General features: G+C 42.6%; 1 protein-coding gene and 2 long non-coding RNA genes across 8 annotated transcripts in view; 2 read left to right on the plus strand and 1 right to left on the minus strand.

The window, feature by feature from the left end:
* EML4 (EMAP like 4) overlaps positions 1–13,853 on the plus strand; it is a 160,953-nt gene extending 147,100 nt beyond the window's left edge. For 3 of the 6 annotated variants that reach the window (XM_017947459.3, XM_017947460.2, XM_009184083.4), the window contains 6 exons: positions 916–1,004; positions 2,417–2,514; positions 6,533–6,620; positions 7,484–7,582; positions 10,202–10,332; positions 11,056–13,850. In XM_017947459.3, the coding sequence (XP_017802948.1) occupies positions 916–1,004; positions 2,417–2,514; positions 6,533–6,620; positions 7,484–7,582; positions 10,202–10,332; positions 11,056–11,523 (973 nt within the window). In that variant the 3' untranslated portion in view covers positions 11,524–13,850. Of the gene's footprint in view, positions 1–915; positions 1,005–2,416; positions 2,515–6,532; positions 6,621–7,374; positions 7,583–10,201; positions 10,333–11,055 lie in introns of those variants that run through there. The other 3 variants (XM_017947457.3, XM_017947458.2, XM_017947461.3) reach the window with 2 other exon arrangements.
* A 3,476-nt stretch (positions 13,854–17,329) lies between these two features.
* On the minus strand, positions 17,330–18,325 carry LOC110741129. The gene is made up of 2 exons (XR_002516874.2): positions 17,829–18,325; positions 17,330–17,513 (listed from the first exon to the last, which is right to left on the minus strand). It is a non-coding gene; the product is annotated as an uncharacterized LOC110741129 (long non-coding RNA).
* Positions 18,081–22,561, plus strand: LOC116270346. The gene is made up of 2 exons (XR_004178388.1): positions 18,081–18,197; positions 18,319–22,561. It is a non-coding gene; the product is annotated as an uncharacterized LOC116270346 (long non-coding RNA).
* Positions 22,562–23,649: the final 1,088 nt, after the last annotated feature.

Below are 23,649 nucleotides of genomic sequence, written 5' to 3' on the forward strand. Positions count from 1 at the left end.
TCGGGGAGGAGAGTGCTCCCCACTGGTTCTTTTGAATCACACCAAATGAATGACTTGCTACTGTTCCCTCCCACCTTCATATTGTCCATGGTTTTTCCCACCTCCCTAGCTATACAGCTCCTGTTCCTCCTGCCTAAAATGTCTGACATTCCCTCAGTGTTCAGCTCAACCCACATCTTACATCTTCCCTAAGGATGTTTTTCTGTTTGCTATCATTCATTTTCCTCCTATGAGTTCCTCTATTATATTGAGTCACCATCACTGAGGTTGGCATTTCTTCATTCTTTGTTTCAATTGACTCATTTCCTTTCTCCCAACTTAGTGTCTTCTTCAAGAACACTGATCCTGTATTTCTGTTTTATATTTAAACAGTGCCTAGCAAAGAGACAGGAATGGCAGTCAATGAATACCCAAATAGAAATGAGAATATGTCTAGGCCCATACATATTTATGTATGTTTTATTTAGCAGCATTTTGCTAAATGAATTTATCCTTCATCAGAAGAAGAAAACATGTCATACTTAAGGACCATTATTAAAAATTCTTAAAATTAAAAAAATAGATCTGTCTGGGCACAGTGGCACATGCCTGTAATCTCATTAGTTTGGGAGGCTGAGGTGGGAGTTTAAGGCCAGCCTGGATAACACAGTAAGACCCCATCTCTAAACAAAAAAGAAATTAAAAATTAGCCAGTTATGGTGGCATGCACCTGTAGTCCCAGCAACTCAAGAGGCTGAGGTGTGGGAGGATGGTGTGAGCCTGGAAGTTCAAGGCCGTTGTGGTGAGCTAGGATCACTCCATGCACACCAGCCTTACGACAAAGCAAGACACTGTCTCAAAAAAAAAAAAAAGAAAATTTTTTTTTTCTATAAATGCTAATATCTGAAGAAAATTTTGGTTTTTACTTCTTAACAGGTGGTTTGTTCTGGATGCAGAAACCAGAGATCTAGTTTCTATCCACACAGACGGGAATGAACAGCTCTCTGTGATGCGCTACTCAATAGGTAGGCAAATTTACTCCCACCTCCCAAGCCTGGCATTCACAGCACTTCACTGCAGTTGCATACTTTTACTTCTGATAAGGCTAACTACTTTTTTCTCTTGTTAGAGTTGTTAAGTATTAAATCTGTTTCCCCCAACATTAAATTAAATTCTGCTGCCAGAAACTGCAAAAGATCTGCTAAAGTTAAACAACATTCTGAATCATCAAATTTAAAATGGACTACTACAGCTGCATTTGCAATTGAAAGCAGAATAAAGTGCAGTCAAATCCCCTTTCTCCGGAACTACGCATACTTTAGAATTTTCAATAGGTATTAGGCTAAATGTCACATCTGGTTAGCAACCTTTTCTTTATTTATAAGAGAATGTAAAAGAAATTACAGAGAAATTAAAAATACACAAATTGTATAGGCCCTTCAAGTCCTTTAGAATCTAGTGCATTGTTTTGGTTACATAGTAATGATAGGTTTATTAATTAAATGCTCGGTTTGTTAATTAAATGCTCTGTAAGAATTTGATATATTCCTTTAGCCTACTTGAGAGTAATTATTTGTACTTTATTCACAATATTAAGTTTCTAGGATAATACCCCAATTACCTTTTCCTGTTATTAATGTGGCTTTGATTCACACCATTCTTCCCTGGAGTTAGTCTGACATTTTCTTTATTTGAAAATATACGCCAATAGTTGTTGCATTAGCACGGGATGCAGAGAATCTTTTTGATTCCTGCTCAGTTGTTTCAAAGGAATCACAGAGTAGTATTCTTTAAATTGAACAAGGAAGGAAAAGTATGTACTTTATGAGCCTGAGAAGAGTCCTCTTGAAGCACAAAAATTTTAACATTTTTCTGGGGTTTGTTTTGTTATGTTTTATTGTTTTTTAGTGTTGGAGTAGCAAATAACCACTGCAAATATAGCTCTCGAACTCCAGAGATGACATGGACTTTATTGACCATTTGTTACGTGCTTAGCGCTGTGGTGGGTACAGGGAAGGACACCACAAAAGAAAGGAACATGGTCTCTTCCCAAGAGCACCTGCTCTGTAATTGGACAGATCATATATGCTAGCTGAACTAAGCAGCTGTCCGCTTAGCCTGCCATGTAAACCCTGTACCCTTCCACCCAAGAAGGCAGAATAACCTCTCTCGAGCTGTTTTTTAACTAGAAGATGAGGCCTAGAGTCCAAGGCCTGTAAGCATCTCCAAGAAGGAATTGTGTATTAGACTGGATGACCATTTATTTTTCAAATGTATTTAGTGGATAGGATTCATTCATCAGTTGCCAAATTACAGTTAAATTGATGAGATTTAACAGCATTTGTAAAATTTGTCATTTAGGGTAGATCCAGTAAAATAACAGTAAACAAATTTATCAGTGTATTTCTCTAGTCAACACTGGCCTATTTCATTCTAGATGGTACCTTCCTGGCTGTAGGATCTCATGACAACTTTATTTACCTCTATGTAGTCTCTGAAAATGGAAGAAAATATAGCAGATATGGAAGGTGCACTGTAAGTAGTGAAGTAAAACAAGTTGTAAAATTATTGGGAAATTTTACTTCTGTTAAAAACAAATGTTTACATCGATGTATGTGTTGTTTCCTGTCATTAGCTGCTTTAATCTCTATCTTCGAAAACTGGGACTGGTAATACCTGACAGCAGAACATTAGCGTTCCCTGTGTGCTCTAAAAAGACGTCTCCTTTTGATGGGGGTGTAATATTTGTCACTCTTTGACTAGTTTTAAGACAGTTTCTTAAAGCTATTTCCATAGGAAACCTTTAGAATAACACTTTTTGAAAACTGAATGAGTCAGAAATAAAAGAATATCTCATGTTTAATCTTAACTCCTATGATTCTGTCCCCTTCAACACCCTACAACATTATGTATCACCTCTCTTCCACTAAAAATAAAAGAATGTGCATGGATATTTGTCTGCATTTAAGAGAGTTAACAGAAGGATGTTTCCTGTAATTTGTTGCCCACTTCTGCCTTCATTGGGCTGAAAGAATTAGACATAGCATGTTTCTAAATAAAAAACCTGATAAAGATATGTTTTCTACAAACTAGTCTCTAAATTTGATATGATCTTTAGATTTTCACCATATTCATGGGATTAATAAAATAGTTCTAGTTCATGTGAAATTTTCCACGTATCACAGAACTATCAATGGTTGGGAATAAGCAGATAGACTGATGAAACAAAAGCATCCAGAAACAGATTTATGTTTTTGTGGAAGTTTACTAAGTAATAAAAGGGGTATTTCAAATTAGTAGAGAAAGAATAGACTTCTCTACCTGTATTTTCCAATATGGCAATTACTAGCCACAACTTTCTGTTCATACCATTAAATGCAATGAGAGTGCAGCAACATTTCAATTACTTAGAAACCACAGGGGACTAGTTGCTACTGCATTGGACTGCACTGATACAGATATTTTTTGTCACTGCAGAAAGTTCGACTGAACAGCATAACTCTAGATGGACAAAAGCTAGATCCTAAATCGAGGCCTTGGTTGCTTAGTTGGTTGTTTTTTAACTCCCCAGGTAATCTTAAACCAGTTGCAAACCACTGATTCAGGTGATAATCATCATGCAGTTGACAAAGATTTAACTCACGTATTTCTGAATTTTTTCTTCATAGCCATATTCTTTCACTTTGTCACTTGGGATTATTTTTGTGGTAATGCCATATGGCTACTTAATGACAATAATGAAAGGGCCAGCTTAGACTACTTGTTTGTCTTCAAGGAGATACACTAAAATTTGCTCTTGTGTTTGTGCCCATGGAGTAAAGTTTGAGGCTGTTTTTCTAAGCTGTGCATATACTTTGCATTAGCCTGTGAGTTGGGTAGAGGAAGGACACTGAGGTGATTTGTGGGGAGGGTAACATAGACCCCAGCAGCTGCATTTCATCTTTTCTTTGCTTATTTATTGGAATTGATGCCAGGCAGAAAATACTCTCTTTTCTAAATATGAGTTAATAACTTTCCTAAGATCTTTTCTAAATTTGGGGACTTCTCCTACTCAAGACTCCTTTTGAGAATACTTTTATGTTGATTTACCTTCTGAAAATAATCTGTGTCCAACACAGATGTTTTTTGCATGAATATCATGTATATATACAATGCTTTTGATGCTCTTCTAATTAATGGCATTGAAAGCTTTGCACAAAGATGCAGATAGTATTTTTAAATACTGTTACATTAGGGTGAAATTCTCAGAGGCCTGTACTTTGCCATGACCAGTCTTGTTAAATCTTCATCCATGTAGCAAGTTTTAATTTTAGAAGCATGGCTTCCCCAGACGCCAGAGCCAGCCATCAGGCTCATCAGGCTCATGTGCACTGTGAAAAGGATGTATGAACCCTGCCATACTCAGAAAATAGCAAACATCCATGTGCATCTTGCTGTCTATGAAAACTGATTTCTTAAGTTAGTAGGTCCCCTGTATGCCTAGCAAGTGATTCCCAACCTGTTTTCCAATATACTGCTTAATTTCTAGTGATTTCAGAAAGCTTCACTTCTCAGATTCATATAATTTAAATTTGTTTAAATATGTTTATTTCCCATACAGCACTATGGTGGAGATTATGGTTCCAGAAAGGTTTGGGGACACATTGGTAGACTTCAGAAGGATACTAAAAGAATTAAGAGTCATTGCTCTAATATAAATCATTAAAAACTATCCCTACGGTACATTGAATTTGTTAACTTAAAAAATAAAATCTTGGCTGGGTGCAGCGGTTCACTATAACCCCAGCACTTTGGGAGGCTGGGGCAAGTGGATAGCTTCAGGTCAAGAATTCAAGACCAGCCTGGCTAATGTGTTGAAACCCCGTCTATACCAAAAAAATACAAAAATTAGCCAGGTGTGGTGGTGCGCGCCTATAGTCCCAGCTACTTGGGAGGCTGAGGTGGGAGGATCACTTGAACCCAGGAGGCGGAGGTTGCAGTGAGCCAAGATTATGCCACTGCACTCCATCCAGCCTGAGTGAACGAGTGAGACCCTGTCTCAATTAAAAAAGAAAAAATCTTAGAGGAAGAAAAGAATAGGTGAAAAAAATAAAATAAGGCTTGGTGCCATGGCTCACACCTGTAATCCCAGCACTTTAGGAGGCTGAGGTGGGCAGATCACTTGAGGCCAGGAGTTTGAGACCAACCTGGCCAACAGAGTGAAACCCCGTCTCTACTAAAAATAGAAAAAATTAGCTGGGATGGTGGTGCACACCTGTAATTCCAGCTACTCAGGAGGCTGAGGCATGAGAATCGTTTGAACCCAGGAGGTAGAGGTTGCAGTGAGCTGAGATTGCGCCACTGCTCTCCAGACTGGGTGACAGAGTGAGACTCTATCTCAAAATAAAAAGAAGAAAATCATGTGACCAGAAAGCTAGTAATTGAATGGATACAGTGGCTAATGCCAGTAGTCCCAGCACTTTGGGAGGCTGAGGCTGGAGGATCACTTGAGCCCAGGAGTTCGAGACCAGCCTCAGCAATGTGGTGAAACCCTGTCTCTGCAGAAAATACAAAAATTAGCCGGGAGTGATGGCATGTGCCTATAGTCCCAGCAATCCAGGAGGCTGAGAAGTGGAAGGATCACTTGAGCCCAGGGAGGTCAAGGCTGCAGTGAGCCGTGATAGCACCATTATACTCCAGCCTTGGCAACAGAGTGAGACCCTGTCTCAAAAAAATAAAGTTAGTAATTGAAAAAGCACAGTAGAAATTAAATGTGTTTCACCCCAGACTGTAGGAGATAAAAGTAAATTCAGGTCTCTGTCAGCTTTGGTGAACCATAAGATCTGGTAATTTATCTGAAATAGTTTATTGGAAATACATAAGTGCTTATATGGGAAGCCAACAAAAATTAGTGTTTCGTAGTTTTTTTGTTTTAACTCCCACAGTGTTAAAACCTAAGCAGAAAAAGATCATTGTTTCCTGCTTAAGGAATGTTCTAAGGAATCAGATGATTATATTGAGTCCTACTGTTCTGATGGAGTACAGCGTTGAATGAATTTTCCCCCAAAACATTCTTTGGAGATAGTTTCTCTAGGATACCTCCATAGACCATATATGGGCGCTGTATTCCTCAGCTTCTGAGTTGTACCATGGAGAGTTAAGAAGTAGCCCAGGTAAACTGTATTCCTTATGCACAACTTAAAACCAGCACTTCCTTCTCAAAAATGGAGTCACTCTCATGAGGACACCAGTGACGTGAAATAAGGCCAGAGGGTATGATACGTGTTGTAGTGTCCTGTAAGATACAAGTTTAAGAGACTGTCTTTCTTGGAAGTGTCTGATACACGTAGTAGGTACTAGTTTCTGGTATCCAGATAGGCCAGAAAGTTTCTCCCAAGTATCCAGTGCTAAGGATCTGCTGTGAGCCTGCTCAGTTCTGGAGGGTGTAACACTGCTTCCTCTCCTTTGGAAATTCCAACAAATGTGTATTCAGAAAGCAGTATTGGCTAGCTGTTAAACTGTTTATCATTCAGAACTCTAAATGCTTTCTAACAGTGTATCTGTTATTTTCTAGGGACATTCCAGCTACATCACACACCTTGACTGGTCCCCAGACAACAAGTATATAATGTCTAACTCGGGAGACTATGAAATATTGTACTGTAAGTATGAATGATCAGATATATATGGGCTGAGACGTGTCTGACAGGGGTGCTAATGAACAGGCTGCATGGAATCGGAATTGTGCGGAGAATGCTTGCCAGACTCTTTAACCTGACAAACCATATGTTACACTGAGCTAAAGTAATGAGAATCTCAAATGTGGTTCACTTCTCCAAGAGTAATGAATTAATGTAATAGTGTAGAACGGAAGGCACATGTAGTAATAAGAAATTACTCTGTCAATGGCCGGGCGCGGTGGCTCAAGCCTGTAATCCCAGCACTTTGGGAGGCCGAGATGGGCGGATCACGAGGTCAGGAGATCGAGACCATCCTGGCTAACACGATGAAACCCCGTCTCTACTAAGAAATACAAAAACTAGCCGGGCAAGGTGGCGGGCGCCTGTAGTCCCAGCTACTCGGGAGGCTGAGGCCGGAGAATGGCGTGAACCTGGGAGGCGGAGCTTGTAGTGAGCTGAGATCCGGCCACTGCACTCTAGCCTGGGCGGCAGAGCGAGACTCCGTCTCAAAAAAAAAAAAAAAAAAAAAAAGAAATTACTCTGTCAAATTGATGCTGCTCTGAATGGTTTTTCATTTACTACTTCTCCTGGAGGCAGGGAGGAATATAATGGATGGGCATTTATGCTTTTTAGAGAGAGAAAAAAAACTTCCCATGGGAAACAGTTTGTGGTTTTATAAACCCTGTTAAAGTGAACACTTTCTTTTCCTTTTTAAATGTGTCTTAATGTTTTTCAGTGTATGGATTATAAATACAAGTAAACGTGGCTAGTTTGAATCAAGATGCACTTTCAAATACATTTGTACACAAGCACTATGATTATACTTCCTGTTTCTAAATTTAAAGGGGACATTCCAAATGGCTGCAAACTAATCAGGAATCGATCGGATTGTAAGGACATTGATTGGACGACATATACCTGTGTGCTAGGATTTCAAGTCTTTGGTAAGGACATGCATGACACCTGATGTAAAGAAGTGGCTTGTGGGTTTTTCATATATAATATTTACTTGCTTAAATTTATAAATGAAAAATAGTCTGTGTGTTCTTTAGCTTTATCACTATTAATGTCAGCCTCAGAGAAATAAAATGTGTTAGAATTGAACAAACATGGGATTTGTATTTTGCAGAATCCAGCACTTTTGGTCCTCAATATGAAAGACAAGGAATTCACATAGTAGTACAGATTACCTTCCCGTTTTTCTTTAAGTGAAAATTGAAGTTATTAAATTTGGAAAGGCATTTTTAAGTAGCTTGAGATACATACCATACAGTTCACCTATTTAGAGTATAAAATTCAGGCTGGGTGTGGTGGCTCACACCTGTAATCCCAGCACTTTGGGAGGCCGAGGTGGGCAAATCACCTGAGTTCAGGAGTTCGAAACCAGCCTGGTCAACATGGTGAAACCCTGTCTCTGCTAAAAATGCAAAAATTAGCTGGGCGTGGTGGCGTGCACCTGTAATCCCAGCTACATGGGAGGCTGAGGCAGGAGAATCGCTTGAACCTGGGGGGCAGAGGTTGCAGTGAGCTGAGACTGTGCCACTGCACCCCAGCCAGGGCGACAGATTGAGACCCCATCTCATAAATAAAGTGTAAAATTCAGTGGTTTTTGTATACTTAGTTGTGTGACCATCAAGGTCTAATTTTATAACATTTTCATTATCCCACAAAGAAACCCTGTACCCATTAACAGTTACCCCATCTCTCTTATCCTCTACCCCACCCCCCAGCAACTACTAATCTGTTTTATTGATTTGCCTATTCTGTATAGTTTATATAAGGGGAATCATACAATATGTGATGCACTGAGACTAGCTTCTGTGATTTAGCATAACATTTTCAGGGTTTATCCATGTTACAGCATGCATCAGTACTTTACTCTTTTTTATGGCTAAGTAATATCCCATTCTGTGGATAGACCACATTTTGTTAATTCATTCATCTGTTGATGGACCTTGGGTTGTTCCTACTTTTTGGCTATTATGAATACCACTGCCATGAACAGTCATGTGCAGGTTTTTGTGTAGACATGTTTTCATTTTTCTTGGGTATTTACCTAGGAGTAGAATTGCTGAGTCAAATGGTAACTGTATGTTTACTCTTTTGAGCAACTGCCAGACTGTTTTCCACAGTGACTACATTTACATTTCCACCAGCAGTGTATGAGGGTTCCAGTTTCTCCATGTCCTTGTCAGTGTATATTATTATTCTTTTGCATGTGGATGTCTAGTTGCCTTACACCACTTGTTGAAATACAAAGGCATTTTTAGTAGAATTATATAAAGATAACTATGTGGGACTTCTTCCTAATCTGACGTTTTGTAAATTTCTGGAAATCTGACCTCTATGACTGTTTTCTAAGCCTTCCTCAGTATTTAGGTATCCTTCTGAAAGGGTTAGAAGATAGATGGAAAAATTAAAATAATAAAGCGTTATTTACAAAGAATTAAAAAGAAGTGTTATGCTCAGGTTATTAAAACACTGGATATGGATGTGGCACCAATACCTAAAGCAATGCACAAAAATTAATATTTTCTCTAACAATATATCTCTGCCTTCTGAGAATTGAGTTCTCCAGTCTGATCATAGATCTGAACATTTCTTTATGCTATGTGCATTAGAAAAATAATCCATTATAGGTGATTGTTCGAAACACAAGTGCTGTCAAGACAGAGAAGCCTAATAGGCCAGGAAGAAATTAAACACAAAATAATTCTGTCCATAAACAATTTCATTATTGTAGGTGAAAATGAAGCAGTGACCCACAGCTGATAGCTTCTGTGGTTATTTAATGAAGACATTATTAAATTATTAAGAGAGACCAATTTTAAAGTATTTTGACTCGTTTTTAGCAAATTTACCAAAAACATATTTGTTCTCTGGAGTAGCATTCAACCACAAGTGGCCAACATCTCAACCCTTAAATGTTCCATACTTTCAATCTAGCCTAATAGAGGTCTGTGAAAATTATGTTCAACGTGATCATTAGTGCTGCATAATGATTCAGAATAATTAAATTTGGTGTGTCTTATTTTGGGACATAATCTTTCCAGGAAAATTCTATGGGATAGCATGCTAAACTAGTGGATGGCTTATGCTTTCTATAAGAAATAATCTCTCTGAGGTTTTCTTTGAGGTGCCTCCCTGAAAGAAAACCTAGACTACACTTTGAAGACTTGGTGTTATGGCTTTGTTTTTGAACCTTGTCTATACAAGTAACTGATTCCCTCCATCCAGAAGCTTTAAAAAGGAAGAGCTTATTGCTGAGGTGTAAGTCAAGCTGAAAGTAAAATAAATTATTAGCACCACCTGCTGGTTACTATTGAGCACCATTGAGTTTTCCATTTTAGGGCTATTTTGATTTTTTATTAGTTAGATTTTGGACAGGACTTCATTTGAATGAAGAACAGTGTGAGCCACTGAGAAATTTGTAAAGGAAATGTTAACAGCTAAGAGTTTGAACACAGATAAAAGCTAAACAGATTCTAAAAATAAACATATGTAGCATCACAGTTATACTTCTTCGGCTAATTTTTCTGCATCCCTGTGTTTCCATATCAAAGGTGTCTGGCCAGAAGGATCTGATGGGACAGATATCAATGCACTGGTGCGATCCCACAATAGAAAGGTGATAGCTGTTGCCGATGACTTTTGTAAAGTCCATCTGTTTCAGTATCCCTGCTCCAAAGCAAAGGTAAACTCACTTTAACAGAAACTAATGTTATAAGGCCTTCTGTCCAGGGATGATTCTCCATCAATGGCAAGAAAATATTTGTAGGTTACCGATTCCTCTCCATGCTACTCCAGCGCACAGAGAGAGATAAGGGCCATCGGTGAGCATCCAGCCAGGCGGTGCTTGTCTTCTCCCCTTTCCTAAGGCTAAGGAGAGGCGAGCTGTAGAAATGACGACTGATGATGGATTATTCGTGTTTATTTATCGTCCGGTTGCTTTTTATTTTGATTTGTTGGCAATTTAAAACCTCTCTAAATATTTTAAAATATTTTATTTGTTGGACACATATTCAACATTATAAAACTAATGGAACTGTTTCCCAAATCTCCTGTAATCCTGCCAACACAGTAAGTGTTCCCCTAACCATTTCAGAAGAATAATTACTAAGCTCTGGCAAGTATACTACCAACATCTAGAAGAGACAGGCTTTTAGCTATTTTTTTTAAACATATAGTGTGAAAATACAGAGATGTCAAATTCTTCTGTTTTGTTTCTCCTATGTAAAGTGGTAATAAAAGGAAATAACGGCTAGTCTTACTCCTGAGATTCGATGACTTCTGGCTTTAAATTGGATTGCCCATTTCACAAGCTGAGTTTACCCCCCTTAAGTATCACCTCCATTCCTGAAACAGGCTTGTCAAGAACGAGTTGAATTTTCCTGTCTGTCTGATTTATTTCATATAGGCTCCCAGCCACAAGTACAGTGCCCACAGCAGCCATGTCACCAACGTCAGTTTTACACACAATGACAGTCACCTGATATCAACTGGTGGAAAAGACATGAGCATCATTCAGTGGAAACTTGTGGAAAAGTTATCTTTGCCTCAGAATGAGACTGTAGCGGATACTACTCTAACCAAAGCCCCCGTCTCTTCCACTGAAAGTGTCATCCAATCTGATACTCCTACACCGCCTCCTTCTCAGTCCTTAAATGAGACAGCTGAAGAGGAAAGTAGAATAAGCAGTTCTCCCACACTTCTGGAGAACAGCCTGGAACAAACTGTGGAGCCAAGCGAAGACCACAGCGAGGAGAGTGAAGGGGGCAGCGGAGACCTTGGTGAGCCTCTTTATGAAGAGCCATCCAATGAGATAAGCAAGCAGGGCGAAGCCACCCTTCCAGAGGACCAGCAAGACCCTTTGCCCTCGTCCTAACACCCTGGCTTCAGTGCTACTCTTTTCCTTCAGCTGCATGTGATTTTGTGATAAAGTTCAGATAACAGGATGGGCAGTGATGGAGAATCACTGTTGATTGAGATTTTGGTTTCCATGTGATTTGTTTTCTTCAATAGTCTTATTTTCAGTCTCTCAAATGCAGCCAACTTAAAGGTTTAGTTTGGTGTTTATTGAAAATTAACCAAACTTAATATTAGGAGAAGACTGAAACGATGATGATGTCTCACAAATTACTGTGTACGTAAGTGGTGTGATGTAAATACTGGAAACAAAAACAGCAGTTGCATTGATTTTGAAAACAAACCCCCTTGTTATCTGAACGTTTTCTTCAGGAACAACCAGAGGCATCACAAACACTGTTACTCATCTACTGGCTCAGACTGTACTACTTTTTTCCCCCTGAAAAAGAAACCAGAAAAAAAAGTACTCTTACTGAGATACCCTCTCACCCCAAATGTGTAATGGAAATTTTTTAATTAAGAAAAACTTCAGTTTTGCCAAGTGCAATGGTGTTGCCTTCTTAAAAAAATGCCGTTTTCTTACACTACCAGTGGATGTCCAGACATGCTCTTAGTCTACTAGAGAGGTGCTGCCTTTCCTCAGTCATAATGAGGAACGGTCCCTTAATTTCTTGTGTGCAAATCTGTTTTATCCTAGAACTAAGAGAGCATTGGTTTGTTAAAGAGCTTTCAATGTATATTAAAACCTTCAATACTCAGAAATGATGGATTCCTCCAAGGAGTCCTTTACTAGCCTAAACATTCTCAAATGTTTGAGATTCAAGTGAATGGAAGGAAAACCACATGCCTTTAAAACTAAACTGTAATAATTACCTGGCTAATTTCAGCTAAGCCTTCATCATACTTTGTTCCCTCAATAATAGAAATATAAATACAGTAAGTTTAGATTATTGGTGCTTGAAATTTATTGGTTTTGTTGTAATTTTTATACAAATTATATGAGGGATAAGATATTCAGCAAATTGCAAATTCTTTTTTTTACAGAAATGTGGATAACAGTCAGCAGGTTTTTTTTTTTTTTTTACCAACAGCATACTTAACAGATTTGCTGTGTAGCAATTTTTTTTCTGGTGGAGTTGCTATAAGTCTTGTAAGTCTAACGTGGCTATCCTACTATTTTGGGCAATGCATGTATTATGCATTGGAAAGGTTTTTTTTTTTTTAAGTTCTGTTGGCTAGCTATGGTTTTCAGTACATGTTTCCTATTGTAAGAGTAATTGCTGACAAACATGTATTTCCTATATATTTGTTGATACTTTGATTATAAAAAAGTGTTTTGATTTTTTAACTTGCTGCATTGTTTTGATACTTTTTATTTTTTTGGTCAAATCATGTTTAGAAACTTTGGATGAGTTAAGAAGTCTTAAGTATGCAGGCGTTTACGTGATTGTGCCATTCCAAAGTGCATCAGAACTGTCATTCCCTTCTAATATCTTCTCAGGAGTAATACAAATCAGGTATTTCATCATCATTTGGTAATATGAAAACTCCAGTGAACTCCCAAGGACATTTACATTTATATTCACACGCTGTATGGAAGGGTGTGGGTGTGTGTGAAGGGGCGAGTGGAGACACTGTGTGTATCTCTAGATAAGAAGATATGCACCACGTTGAAAATACTCAGTGTAGATCTCTATGTGTATAGGTATCTGTATATCTTTCCTTTTGTTTACAACTGTTAAAAAACCTCAAAATAGTTCTCTTCAAAAGAAGAGAGATTCCAAGCAACCCATCTTTTTTCAGTATGTTCTGTACATAGTTATCAGAGCACGCCAGTAAGTATCAGGCATATATATCTGCCTATTAGCAGTGATGATTACACCATCAGATCAGCATGTGCTATACTCCCTGCAAGAAATATACTGACATGAACAGGCAGTTCTTGGAGAAGAAAGAGCATTTCTTTAGGTACCTGGGGAATACAGCTCTCAGTGATCTGCAGGGAGTTTCTTTGAGAACATCAGTCACCTTTGGGGTTGCCGTGTACAATGAGATTTATAATCATGATACTCTTCGGTGGTAGTTTCAAAAGACACTACTAATACGCAGGAAGCGTTCCAGCTATTTAATGCTGGCAACTACTGTTTAATGGTCAGTTAAATCTGTGATAATGGTTGGAAGTGGGTGGGGTTATGAAATTGTAGATGTTTTTAGAAAAACTTGTGAATGAAAATGAATCCAAGTGTTTCATGTGAAGAAGTTGAGCCATTGCTATCATGCATTCCTGTCTCATGGCAGAAGATTTTGAAGATTAAAAAATAAAATAATCAAAATGTTTCCTCTTTCTAAGTGCGTCTTAACTCTTTCTTCATTTATACTGCTAGTTTCCATGACTATCCAGTTATCAGAAGGCAGGACAATTCAGAAGACAATATTTATCAGTGGGCTACTGCTGCTGCTGTGGATGAAATCATTCTGGTAGTAGTAAACTCCCATCTCATAATGTTAGAGGAAATTACTTCTGATTTATGTTCCTATTGAATATGGGGATAGCTTTGTTTTCATTTATTTCATGTCAACACTTTCTCTCATGTTTAATATTGGATAATCCTGATGATCTTGGTTACCCGTCCAACGAGGCTGCCTTGCAGTGTTAGCCTTTGTGAAGTACTTGAACTCAGTAGGCCATGGCATTCTCTGCTTTCTCCCATCTCTCCCATATTGCTTAGTAACGCAGATCTTCTGTATACCACAGTCACAAATTGGCCACTACAAATTTTCCTTTATGAAGAATAGGTTGATAGTATTCCAAACATTCCCCAGTTTTACAATCATAGACATGATGAGGTTTTCATTATTGCCTTACTTGCCCCTGGTTGACTGAATATCCACAGCCACTTACATATACTAACCCACGAGAGGCTATCCTGGGGTAGGAGTTCCATTTTCACTGATTCTGAGACAGAATGGCTGGTGGGCACCAAAACAAACCCACTCAACAATGTGATTTTTCTTTAAAAGTAAGAAAATCCAAAACTTACCTATGGAGAAATGATGAATTAGATTTTGGGCACAGTGAGGTATTGTATCAGTGTAACTTCTAGAAGCTTAAAGCTGGAAATAAAGGACAAAGGACAAGTACATGTTTTTAGGACCAAGAAGGCTGAAGAGCAGATGGGCAGGATATGGACCAAGAAGAGCTGCTTCTGGAGGAACACCTACTGTGGACCCAACATCCCCCAACACCCAGGTGCTCAGGGATACAGGGGAGGTGACTATAGATGAGGAAATGAGTTTGGGAGGTTTAGTAACCAGCCCATGTTCGTTTAGATCATAGCCATGCTGAGACTTTGTGTTCTAGAACTTCAAAATCTGTACTTCCTCCACCACAGTAGGAGAAAGACATTCATTAGGCACAGAAGGAAAGGACCAGGGTAGATTCATAGACTTTGGAAAGGAGATAAGGGAGACAGAAGAGAGTCTGTGTCAGTCTCGGTCCTCAGTCTGGGAGGAGGTGAGTCCACAGCACAGCAATGCTGCACATCTGCATCACCATCACTGACGCCCACCCTGCTGGAAAAGTCCCTTTGTCAAAGATGCCCACCACCGGAGTCTCCAGCAGCCACAGAAACAGAATGGTCTGTAGGTATGTTTCCCAAACAAAAAACAGGTGCATCTCCTTGTGAAGGGGCAGCTCCTCTCCTCACAGGGACTCATGTAATGTTAGTCATTTTGTGGTGATTGGTTTACCTTTCCAAAAGAAACTTGAATTTCTGCTCTACCTTCCCTTCATTAATAGATCCTGATAATAGCCTTAAAAGCTTTGATGTAAAGACATTTCCAGCTAGGAGCAGTAGCTGACACCTGTAATCCCAGCACTTTGGGAGGCTGAGGCAGGTGGATCACTGGAGCCCAGGAGTTCAAGACCAGCCTGGGCAACATGGTGAAACCTCGTCTCTACCAAAAATACAAAAAAAAAAAAAAAAAAAAAAAATTCCAGGTGTGGTGTGCACCTGTAGTCCCAGTTACTAGGGAGGCTGAGGTGGGAGAATCGCTTGAACCCAGGAGGTGAGGTTGCAGTGAGTGGAGATCGTGCCACTGCACTCCAGCCTGGGCAACAGAGGAGACACTATCTCAAAAATAAAACATTTCCTAGACAAAGGAAAAGGAAGAAGAACAAACAGAAAAGTTTGTCTCCTGGGAACGTCAGCCTGTTTCATTTCTTTATCCACTATCTCTTCATGGGTGATATCCTCAGGAGACCATGGCTTACTGAACTGACCACTTTTTTTTTTTTTTTTTGAGAGGGAGTCTCGCTCTGTTGCCCAGGCTGGAGTACAATGGCCGGATCTCAGCTCACTGCAAGCTCCGCCTCCCGGGTTTTCGCCATTCTCCTGCCTCAGCCTCCCGAGTAGCTGGGACTACAGGCGCCGCCACCACGCCCGGCTAGTTTTTTGTACTTTTTTTAGTAGAGACGGGGTTTCACCGTGTTAGCCAGGATGGTCTCGATCTCCTGACCTCGTGATCCGCCCGTCTCGGCCTCCCAAAGTGCTGGGATTACAGGCTTGAGCCACCGTGCCCGGCCTGAACTGACCACTTTTAAAGAATTTGCCAATCCAAACAGGACCCCATTCATTACTAGATGCTGATGTATGCTTTTATTTTTATTTATTTATTTAGAGACAGAGTCTCGCTCTGTTGTCCAGGCTGGAGTGCAATGGCACAATTTTAGCTCATTGCAACCTCTGCCTCCTGGGTTCAAGTAATTCTCCTGCCTCAGCGTCCCAAGTAGCTAGCTGGGATTATGGCTGTGCGCCACCATGCCCAACTAATTTTATTTGTATTTTTAGTAGAGAGAGGGTTTCACTTTATTGGCCAAGCTAGTCTTGAACTCCCAACCTCAGGTGATCCGCCTGCCTCGGCCTCTCAAAGTGCTGGATTACGGGTGTGAGCCACTGCTCCCGGCCTGATGTACGCTCTTAAAGGTCAAACAATTGTTCCCACATCCTCTCCCCTGTATATCACAAAGCATCAGTATTTAAACATCCACCATGAGCCTTGTTGGATTCTGATTCAAACGAATGGTAGAAAACATTAAGACAATTGGGGAATTGTGAAGACTAGATATTTCATAAGCAATTATTTTAATTTTTAAAGTGTGATAATAGGCCAGGCACGGTGGCTCATGCCTGTAATCTCAGCAACTTGGGAGATAGAGTCAGGCAGATCACTTGACATCAGGAGTTCCAGACCAGCCTGGCCAAAATGGTGAAACCTCATCTCTACTAAAAATACAAAAATTAGCTAGACCTCATGGCGCACACCTGTAGTCCCAGCTGCTTGGGAGGCTGAGGCATGAGAATCACTTGAACCTGGGAGGCGGGAGGTTGCAGTGCACATCAGCCTGGGCAACACAGCGAGACTGTGTCTCAAAAAAAAAATAAGTAAAAAAATTTAAAATGTGATAATAGAATGCAGTTTTGTTTCGTTTTGTTTGTATTTTTAGTAGAGACGGGGTTTCACTGTGTTAGTCAGGATGGTCTTGATCTGACCTCGTGATCCGCCCGCCTCGGCCTCCCAAAGTGCTGGGATTACAGGCGTGAGCCACTGCACCTGGCCAGAATGCAGTTTTTCAAAAAGCATCCTTAACTTGAAAATAAACAACTTAACAATTCAGAAATCTGGTAGAAAACCTATAGGGCACCACTTCTATGTCTCAAAGGACAGAAACATGAAGAAGTAGGCTGAAATAAAAGGTGCTCAATGATTAAAATATGGTCCAGCCCCATGACTAAATGCTATTCAATGAAAATAGTTAACACTTCATGTGTTTAACATGTATTAACTCAATCTTTTCAAAATACTAAATTCCATTATCTCCATTTCACAGATGAAGAAACTTGAGGTACAGAGAAGCCGATTGGCTGAGCTATGAGTTGAAGCCAGGTACTCCCACCTCCAGAGTCCGCGCAGCTAGCTGCCATGCTCATCTGCTGTAGGTTATATGCACTGTAAAATAACAATGGTTGTTAGTAAGAATGAAATTGGTTAAACTTCCAATAGAAGAATTTAAGACTGGCAGAAGAGAAGGTGATGATGAGGCTTTGGACTCTGAATCGTGTCAGAGTTGAAGGGGGGCTTATGCACAAATCCTTCCCTGCTATCCCTACAACCATAGCATGGGGCAGAGGAGCCGCCAGGCTGGTTCACTGTGACACCTGCTGCCAGCAAATGCCTGCTCTTCTTGCCTTCTCTGACCTTGGGCACACAAGTCCTTACTCCCCAATGTTCAATTTAAACCTATTGGTGTGAAGACACCACTACCTTATTTTCCAGGCTTTGGGCAATTTCCATTTCACTGAGCTCAGCGTGGCAGCTTCTCTCCATCATTGGCCAAGTGCTTTTTCCACTTCGTCCTCGTTCCCCATCGTTCACTTGCAAGTGTTGGGAGGTTGGGCCAACTCCATGCTCAGCCATAGAACTTTGATCTTCCGTCTCTTCTCCCTTTTAGCAACATAATCCTGTAGGCCTGAAAATAGATTTTCCTGAGGAGCCATCCACTGACAAATGAATATGGACCACTGCTGATGATGACTATCTCAGTGGGATTCAACAAAATCGATTCCAGAGGCCGACATCGACTCCTGACAGGGTGTCCTTTCATCAGATCTCACTGAAAGCACTGAGAAGAAAGTGAGTGCCCGACGAAAGGGAAAGGGCCTCAGGGAGGAAAAGGAATTTTCTAATATGCAAAGCCTGGTCATCCCATCCCATGCTTGACTGATCACAGTAACCAAGCCCTTGTGCCTCCTAGGAAAGATCACAGGAGACTCCGGAGCCTGCCACTGTCAACAGTGATGCCCGTTTGGCCGACACTGGGTTGGAATGACTTGATAACCTGGTTAGAAGCAGGGAAACCAGAAGCTGGAGCCGTCACCGTAGAGCTCTGTTTCAACTGACAAATGTTAAGTCAGATGCCTTACAGCAGCTCCTCTTCTACGGAATTTAGTCTCTCTGCAAGAAACACGCATTGTGTTGCTACCACCTTCAAAGTGGCAGCCAGTGTGAATCCTGGGGAGTTTGTGTGGAACTGAGGATCTAAGGGAGGCACCCATTCATCAGATATATATATTAAGAACCTGCCTAGGGCAAGGAACTGTGTGGGGCTCAGCAAGGAATCCCAAAATGAGAAAGAGTAGCCCCTGCCCTCACGGAGCATACACTCTAGAAAGGTTGTAAAAACAAACTTTGTGTATTTTAGAACTGGTTTAGAGCAAAGTCACGTTCCCTCAAAATTAGAAAATTGTAACTAGATGCTATAATGTATAATGGAAAATGTACAAAGTAAATTATTCCTAAGGAATCTTGGATTGGTCACCTACTGAAACCATCTACCCATTGCTTAAATTCTAGAATCAACACTCCAAAAGGCTGAATCTCAATATTTAAAAAGTGATGTTGCCACTTGGAATCTTCACAGAAAAACCAAGTGATGTGCAGCCCACACAGTGGAATACTACTTAGCAAGAAAAAGGGCTGTGGACACATGCACACGCGATGGTGCTCACGGGCAGGAGCACCAGTGACAAACAGCACATCTCAAAAGTTTACAAACTGCATCCCATTGATACACCACTCTTGAAATGACAAAACTACAGAGACAGAGAACACACTAGTGACTTCAGGGGACAGGGCTGGAAGGGAGAGGAGGCAACTACAAAGGGGTGGCACAAGGGGATTCCTCTGCGGTAGCGATGGGTAGGGTGGCCGCCACATGAGTCTATATGTGGGGTCGGATTCCACAGAGTGTACACCGAACTGCTGGAAACAAGGAAGCCTGTGGTCTGGACTGCTGTGTCCTTCCAATGTCACTTTCCTGGTCTCATTATAGTTACATAAGATGTCACCACTGGGGGAAGCAGAGGGAAGGGTTCATGGGACTCTATTTTTGCAACTTCCTGTCTCAAAAAATTTACATAATGATGTAGAAACTTTACCTTCTTTTTATGCTTTTGAAGGCAATATGGAGAAGAAAATAAGCCCTACTACCACAAAGCCTTTTGAAACTCTCCCTGCACCTGTGCACCTGCAGTGCTCCCCCAACAGGTCAGAGGGGGCAGTGCGGACCGTGGGACCGCGGGGTGCCCACAGGCTTTCTAGCGCCCACTCTGCTATCACAGGTCCCTGCGGGAGAACTCCTAGCACAGTGTGGCCATGAGGGAAGCCTAGGCAAGGGAGGGTCAGTCTGGGGTATGACTGTGAAGCTCAGCATCTGGGACCACAGGGATAAGAGACGACCGGGGAGCACTAAGAATTCATCTTCTGGTCTGCCCCTCTGATGATGGTTGGTTGATCATAACGCTGCTCCCCATGCTCCTGGCATGCGTGCAAGGCGGAGACAGCCTTTCCGTGTTTCTCCCCCGACCGCGGGGGCCACAGCACCCCTTTTCCCTCCTTGTTTTGCTTCTGGTTGATGTATCGTTGGTCCTCACTCCTCCTCAGATGCCCTCTCCTGAAGCCATCCAGCCTCCGCCTTTCCTCAGGTGTCTGGGCTGAATCAGCTTCCCTTATTCAGAATTAATCAAATGGAAAGGAAGAGCAGAATTTCACTTTCTTCAGCAGAGCCCTCTCAAGACTGCTCCCGAACTGAGATGAGGTGACCAGGCTTTCTCCGAGAGCGACAGGTCCTGGCTCTGTCGGCAAGATCTGTGTTAATGTGGCCTGCCCTGTGCTGCCCGTGAACATCTCCTCACCAGAATCACTAGCAGAAATGTTTGCCAGGCTTGGACATTTCCATGGAGAAGACGATTAACTCTGAGCGGAGCCAAGAATCCCCCAGACAGGACTCAGCCCTCCCCAAGACCCTGGAGCCTTGGTGTGATCCAACTCCATCCCCACCTGGCAGGCAGCCTGTCGGAGGGCCAGTGAGGAATCTGACAGCAGGGCTCTAACCTCTGGCTACGGTGGAGAAGGCCTCAGGAAACAGTTTTCACTCACGGGGGAGAATTATTGCCTCCCATGAAAGCATTTTCCAGTGAGTGGAGGTGAGTTTAGGTGCTATCTGTGCAGAAGAGGCACCATCTCCTAGGTCTAGAAAGGAAAAAGAGAAGATGAAGGCCTTGCCCACATCCAATCCAAAGGGAAGAGACATCCTGGCGAGCTCTGCACATAAGAGAACGAGAGATTAGCTGTCCCCGCATCAGAGCGCCTTTAAGGCCGTCCCCTCTGAGCACTGGCTGGAGCCTGCATCACAATCACCGGTGTTTGCACTGGAAGCCATGGGCAACGCGACAGATTGAGAGGAAAGCCTGCAGATGGCTCCGTTAATAAAGCTGCCGTTCACCACGCCAAAGCTGAAGTGGTTTCCATGGGAAACTCTCACATTAAAATAGAAGGAAGTTTTTTTTAATCAAATTTTAGTAGTTAATTACATTTTTTTATTAAACATTATCAAGTTTAAACACAAAGATTTGCCAGGGAGGGCCCTCAGGAAAGCACAGACGCGGCCGTTGGCACCGCCAGGAGCTGAGGGGTTTCTCGGGCACGGGATCCCCCAGTGGCTCTTGCTCCTCCATGTCCTGATTTAACGCTAGGGTCCGTTCCACACCACTCACTCAAAGCGTGAGGGACACACACCAGTGGTGAACCCAGAGGGCTGCGGGGCAGCCTCCAAGGCCACAGGCCTCTCCAGAGCCGGCGCAGTGGCTTCAGCTCCAGGCATGTGAGCGACACTGGCCGTCATCCTCGTCCTTGAAACCACCTCCTCTCCTGCCACCATTCCTCCTGGTTTCTTTCTTCCCTCCTCCCTTCCTCCCTCCCTTTATCCCTCCCTCCTTCCTTGCTTTCCTCCTTTCTTATTTTTAACACTTTTAAAATTTATTACTTCCAATAAAGTGCAAAATCTCAGTGCATCGTGCACACGTATACACCCACACAGCCACCCCTGGAGGAAGACCTGGGATGCTGCCAGCACTCAGAAGTCGGCCTGGGACCTGCTCCTGTCAGGGACTCCCACAGGGCGGCCTCGATTCTGACCTCCTGTCACCACCGAAGACTTTGGTTCGGTTTTGGCTTTTACACGAACAGAACGCGAAGTGTGCTCTCTGTCGTGTCCGCCTTCCTCTGTTCACACACTCCATGAGCCTCGCTGCTCTCTTCCTCTCCACCCACCTTGTTCAGTCTTGGTTATCCCCCCTTCTATTTCCTCACTCCCACACAACCCTCTGAACAATGTCGCAGACACCCCTGGTTTCCGCAGCCACTTGTATATTCGGTCTCGAGTTTTAACTCCAGTCCAGATCCCTCACCTTCTCCCCCAGACCGAATGCCTATGGGATTCCTCACCTAGAGGACCCGCAGGCAACCCACGTTCTCCACAGAAACATGCCTGCTTGTCTACCCCTAGGTTCTGTACTCCCCTCCCCACTCACCCAGAAGCCAAGCTGCACCATCCTGGGGGTACCCCAGAGGCCTCCTCCCCTCTACTGGGATGGGCAGTTGTCACGCTGGGTTCACTCTGCCTTCCTCGCACCCTTGGGATCCATTCCTTCCTCTCGTGTCCTCGGCCCCCATCAGCTCTCATAACAACTCTTAATTATCAATTGTTGTGAGTCTTTTTCCTCTCCATTAGGTTCAAAAGCACCAAACCAACACAAAAACATCCCTGCTGGATCGGGTGGTTAGCCCTGACACACCCCTGCTCACCAGTCAGAGTCCGGCTCTCAGGCCCAGCCCCAGGAAGGTGCTCTGGAAGGCCTAAGCCTCTTACTCTCATCCTGGATCCTGCCTTTCCTCTCTTCTCCCCGACCCCCAGGCGCACCCGAGATGCCCTCACACCTCAGTGCGCGCCTTCCCCATGTCCTCTGGTGGAAACCACCTACTCACGTGAGGTGCACGTTCAACAGCGCCCCGGCGGGAGCTTCCCTGCCACTCCTCTCGCCTTCCCAGGGCCTGGCCCTGCACTGGGCCACTCTGCTGCCCTCTGCTCATCATTCTGCAAGCACAGGAGGCCAGGAGCAGTGTCGCCTTTCTCCGTGTCTCCACTGCGCAGCACACTGCAGAAGGAATGATTTGTGCTTCAGGGGCTACTGATGGCAAAGGTGGGACAAGTGGTTGGCACCTCTGACCTCTGTTCAGACCTAGAGCCAAAGAAAGCGAGCTCACCTCTGGCATCCTGGGTTTGAAGGGCCTGAAGTACCCCACCCTGCAGAATCCCGCACTGGCTTAGAGATTCTGTCTTGGTTATAACGTGTCACATCCATAATCAATGGAGAAAACAGAAAAAATATGCTGGATGACAAGTTATGGGTGAGTCCTGCAGGGGGACACAGTGGTTGATTTCAGTCCTTCCTCAGCCCCTCCTGCTGTGGCCACTAGACAGGAGCATGGAATGCTGGCTCTCAGGAGACTGAGGCTGCAGACAGGCCCTGATGAGGACTCAGATCTACCCCTTGGCAGGAGCAAGGCCACCCACACCCAAGGCATAAAGACTCAGAATAAGCTAGGTCATGACGTCGCAGGGGCAGCACACCTCCCTCCCAACCTGCCCAAGTCCCACCTGGGCAGACCATGCCTCACTTGGCACCCCAAGGCCTGCCCAAGCTTGCCTGGGCTGGGGGGCCTACCTTAAACACTCCTTAACTTCCTCTCCCACAGCCATGAGATTGCTTTTTGCAAGTCACATGGTTCAATCTAGCCAGCAGTGCTCCCCAAGCCTTCCTGATGCAGTGGGCACCCACATCCTTCGGCTCGAGGAACAGGTCCTGACTCAGAGTGATGGGTGGGGGGACACAAAGTTATAAAACCAACTTTCCAAATGACCATTTGATCAAGAGGACTTAGTTCCAGAGAAGGCAAGGGAACAGCCACCAAGTATAAACAAAGGCTGCTCTGTGTAACTCAACTTTAATTAGAATGACAACTAATTGAAAGTAATTTAATGCTAGTTCATGAACGGTTAATGAAATTCATGTTTTGGAGATGCTGAATGCAACACAGATTTGGCCAGAAACACAAATCTAACCTTTATTCACTTTAATTATTTGGTCAGAACCATTTCCTGGGAGCAAATCTAGTCTCTGGATGGCTCTAATCAAACACCACTGAACTTTGAAGACATCAACTCATTCAGCTGCAATTCAATTTT

Source organism: Papio anubis, chromosome 14, assembly GCF_008728515.1.
Source record: "Papio anubis isolate 15944 chromosome 14, Panubis1.0, whole genome shotgun sequence".
NCBI classification, from domain to species: Eukaryota; Metazoa; Chordata; class Mammalia; order Primates; family Cercopithecidae; genus Papio; species Papio anubis.